The 3,129-nt window shown below is 36.7% G+C and overlaps 1 protein-coding gene across 1 annotated transcript; it reads right to left on the bottom strand.

The window, feature by feature from the left end:
- Positions 1-1,089: 1,089 nt before the first annotated feature.
- On the bottom strand, positions 1,090-3,129 carry LOC128127236 (costunolide synthase-like). Its single transcript, XM_052765676.1, has 4 exons — positions 3,101-3,129; positions 2,811-2,997; positions 1,606-1,683; positions 1,090-1,350 (listed from the first exon to the last, which is right to left on the bottom strand). The coding sequence occupies exons 1-4, from the start codon at positions 3,127-3,129 to the stop codon at positions 1,090-1,092; spliced, it is 555 nt and encodes a 184-aa protein (XP_052621636.1).

Here is a 3,129-nt window from a genome sequence, read left to right as displayed (position 1 = left end):
GATCAACAATCTGCTTGCTATCTTTCTTTTGACCTAATTACATAGTAATTAGACCTCTCTTTCTTTCTATGAAACAAGTATGAACCTAGGTGCTCTTGCTAACGAGCCACAACTTCTTTTGATCCCCCTACCATACTTCTTCTCCTACGACATTCTTTCCACCGGTCATTCTTGCTAAAGTCTCTTTCGGGTCTTGTTGTCACCCTTTGAATCTTGTTGTCTCTTGCTTCGATTTCTACTTTCTCTGTTGCTTCGGGTCTTGCTTCTTTTCTTTCTTTCTTGACCAAAAATGTTTGCTTGCTACATGCTTCTTTCTTGCTGCTATCTTTCACTTTTGGGACTGCCTTTCCTTCTTTTATGATCCCATATGACATAGATTCTTTCTCTTAAATCTGCTTGATTTTCAGCCCTTCTTCTAGTCAATCTATTGTAGTTCTTTCGATCAAAAATATCTACATACTAAGTTGTTGCTGCTAGATTCTTTTTTTTCTTCTTGTTTCTAGCCCTGCAGCAGAGGGTTGCTCCTCCTCTCTTGACATCGACTCTCAAACCTAATTCTTCTAATCGAGCCCTAGGCTCTGATACCAAATGTTGGAAAACAGGCCCTCAAGTCGTCTCTCAAATAACACTCACAAGTATATATGTATGCAGAGAGAAAATATGGAGATATGGAAGTAATTTGGACTCAAAACCTTCTTAGATATTAATAAACAAAAGGGCTATATATAGCCTACAAATATCCAATGGAAACAAACGAAAAAAACAATCTACAAACTAGCTAACTACCCCTTAAGACTAGGATGCTTTAGAGACCAAGTATACCCACTTGCCATTCCAATGAGCTAGTTAAACACCTTTTATTCAAACTAAATAAATCAAACAATTACTAAACTAAAATAACTTGTCAAGATTAAACCCAACATTTACAACCCTTTATTACATCAACAAATTATAGCGTAAAAGTTTAGAACTAATCCATCATTGACGAGGAAGGTTCCACTTTGTCTAACAATGCATATGAAAGATAACACCATGGTGCATATCTCAGTTGATTATCTTTATTAATGAATTATGAGTGACAGGAATGAGCTACAATGGTGCTTTCAGTGTTGTAGTAATACCATCAGACTCCTCCATGTTGATGATATCTTGAGGTTCCATTCCATTTGGAAGTTGCCACTCGAAATGATGCAATAAATTAACTAGGGTAGACTCAACTGAATTAGTTCCAAAAGTAATCCCAGGGCACATTCTCCTTCCCGCCCCAAATGGAATGAACTCATAATCATTGCCAGTGAAGTTGATGGAACTATTCTCAAATCTTTCTGGTATGAAGCTCTCAGGGTCCTTCTAATATCCGGGATCGAGGGCACATCAAAAAGCATTATCGACCGCTTTTTTTGGCAGGTATATCATAATCATCGATCTTGCACTGCTGCTGCAGTCTCGAGGAACTAATAGTGGAACTCGTGCATGCAACCTTTAAGTTTCCTTGATCACTAACTTCAAGTAATGATAATTGTTAGTACTAGTACTAAATTCTTTGAAATTAGTTGTCTCTCGTCTTGATGTTTCCCTTATTTCTATTTGCGCTTTCCTAAGCACTCTTTGGTTTCTCATCATTTCCGCCATTGCCCAAATGATAGTCGCTGATGATGTGTCTATTCCAGCAGCGAACATGTCCTTAGAGAATGCAAACACAATTTTTTATATTAGTTAAACTAGACTAGCAATGAAGATGTGTTCAAATTCTTCGAGCAACCAATCATCAATGATCAACTAGTTTTAGAAGTCCACAAAAAATTAATAGGCTGTATTATGACCATACATAAACTTAACTTTATAAATTTGTCTACATTATACAAAAATTATTTATTTATATTTTTTTATAACTTCTAAATCGAAAAACAATTTTTTTTTATTTTTATAAAACTAAAAACCAAAGAAAATATCAATTTGGCATCAATGTGAATATTGACAAGATATTTTTTGATGATCTAACTAATATATATATATATATATATATATATATATATATATATATATATATATATATATATATATATATATATATTAAAAAGGGACAAATCTTAGGAATAGTAAACTTCGTCATATTTGGGCAAAACCAGTCCTTTGCTTATGGTGGTTTGTTATTTTATGGAATTGTTGATGAGCATATTTGTTTTGGGCAATTTATGTCATTGTGTCAATTTTTTATGGACACGTGTTCTTATTCCATCCAATCTATGTGTTTCGTCGGTGATACGTGTTATACAACACCTGCAACAAAAATTTTCTCGGCCAATGATATTCATATTTCTGTAACTGTACTGTAACCTCTCATCAACTGCTTCTTCTCAATCCACAAAACTTTCAACCGCTTGGAATGTTGGCGATCCACTTTATTTCTTCCACAGCTCCATACAATTCTCCAAACCTTCTCCTCTCTTTCTTTTGAAAGAAATTGACACTCAAAGGCCATAAATCGAACTCACGGGAGTTCTGAGTTCTCGATTCCTCAATGATACCATCGGAGAGTGCAGTCGATCGATCACTCAGTTCGCTTCTATGATTCTGCCATAGCCGACGCCGCCCAGTTTGCCTCCACCTCTGCAGAAGTCAGCGGGCCCTAATTTCGTGCAGCCCTACTTCGACCTCGACCACATCCACAGTCATCTTATCGACCTTACGTCATCAGTTTCCACCACCTCAGACCATTCTTCTTGACGCTTCCACTGCCTCTATGTGTCCTCCTCTTTATGCTCCACCGCCTCCTGATTTTATAAGTTCAAGACAATCCTTCCGATTACCACAATCGTCATCACTGCCACTTTATTGGTTTTACCCTCCTCTATCACCGCCTTTGATCTGGCTTTCATGCTTGACTTTTTCTTCATTGCTGGCGGTTGTTGATTGGATGGGTTATTTTGGAAGCGGCTAAGCAGCGGTGGTCGCTTTGCTGAGTGAGTTGCAACTGTTGAACTCAGTGCTGCCCAACTACAAAAAGACAGTAGTTCAGATGTGAAAGACCTCAAAGAACAGGTAAAATCACATTTTTTTCAACTTTTAATTTGTTTTGTATCAAGTTTATTTTATATACACTATTAAACCAGCAAGTAAAATCCACAT

This window comes from Lactuca sativa, chromosome 7, assembly GCF_002870075.4.
Source record: "Lactuca sativa cultivar Salinas chromosome 7, Lsat_Salinas_v11, whole genome shotgun sequence".
Lineage (NCBI taxonomy): Eukaryota > Viridiplantae > Streptophyta > Magnoliopsida > Asterales > Asteraceae > Lactuca > Lactuca sativa.
Note: the sequence above shows the minus strand (reverse complement) of the source record. Positions and strands in the feature narration are given on the sequence as shown.

What these genes read in the sequence shown, in the direction of transcription:
- LOC128127236 (XM_052765676.1), bottom strand. Translation starts at nt 3,129, where the DNA reads ATGTGGATTTTACTTGCTGGTTTAATAGT. An exon ending in TTACTTGCTGGTTTAATAGT is followed by an intron (nt 2,998 to 3,100) that starts GTATATAAAATA and finishes GTCTTTTTGTAG; the next exon opens with TTGGGCAGCACTGAGTTCAA. An exon ending in TGGCAGTGATGACGATTGTG is followed by an intron (nt 1,684 to 2,810) that starts GTAATCGGAAGG and finishes GCATTCTCTAAG; the next exon opens with GACATGTTCGCTGCTGGAAT.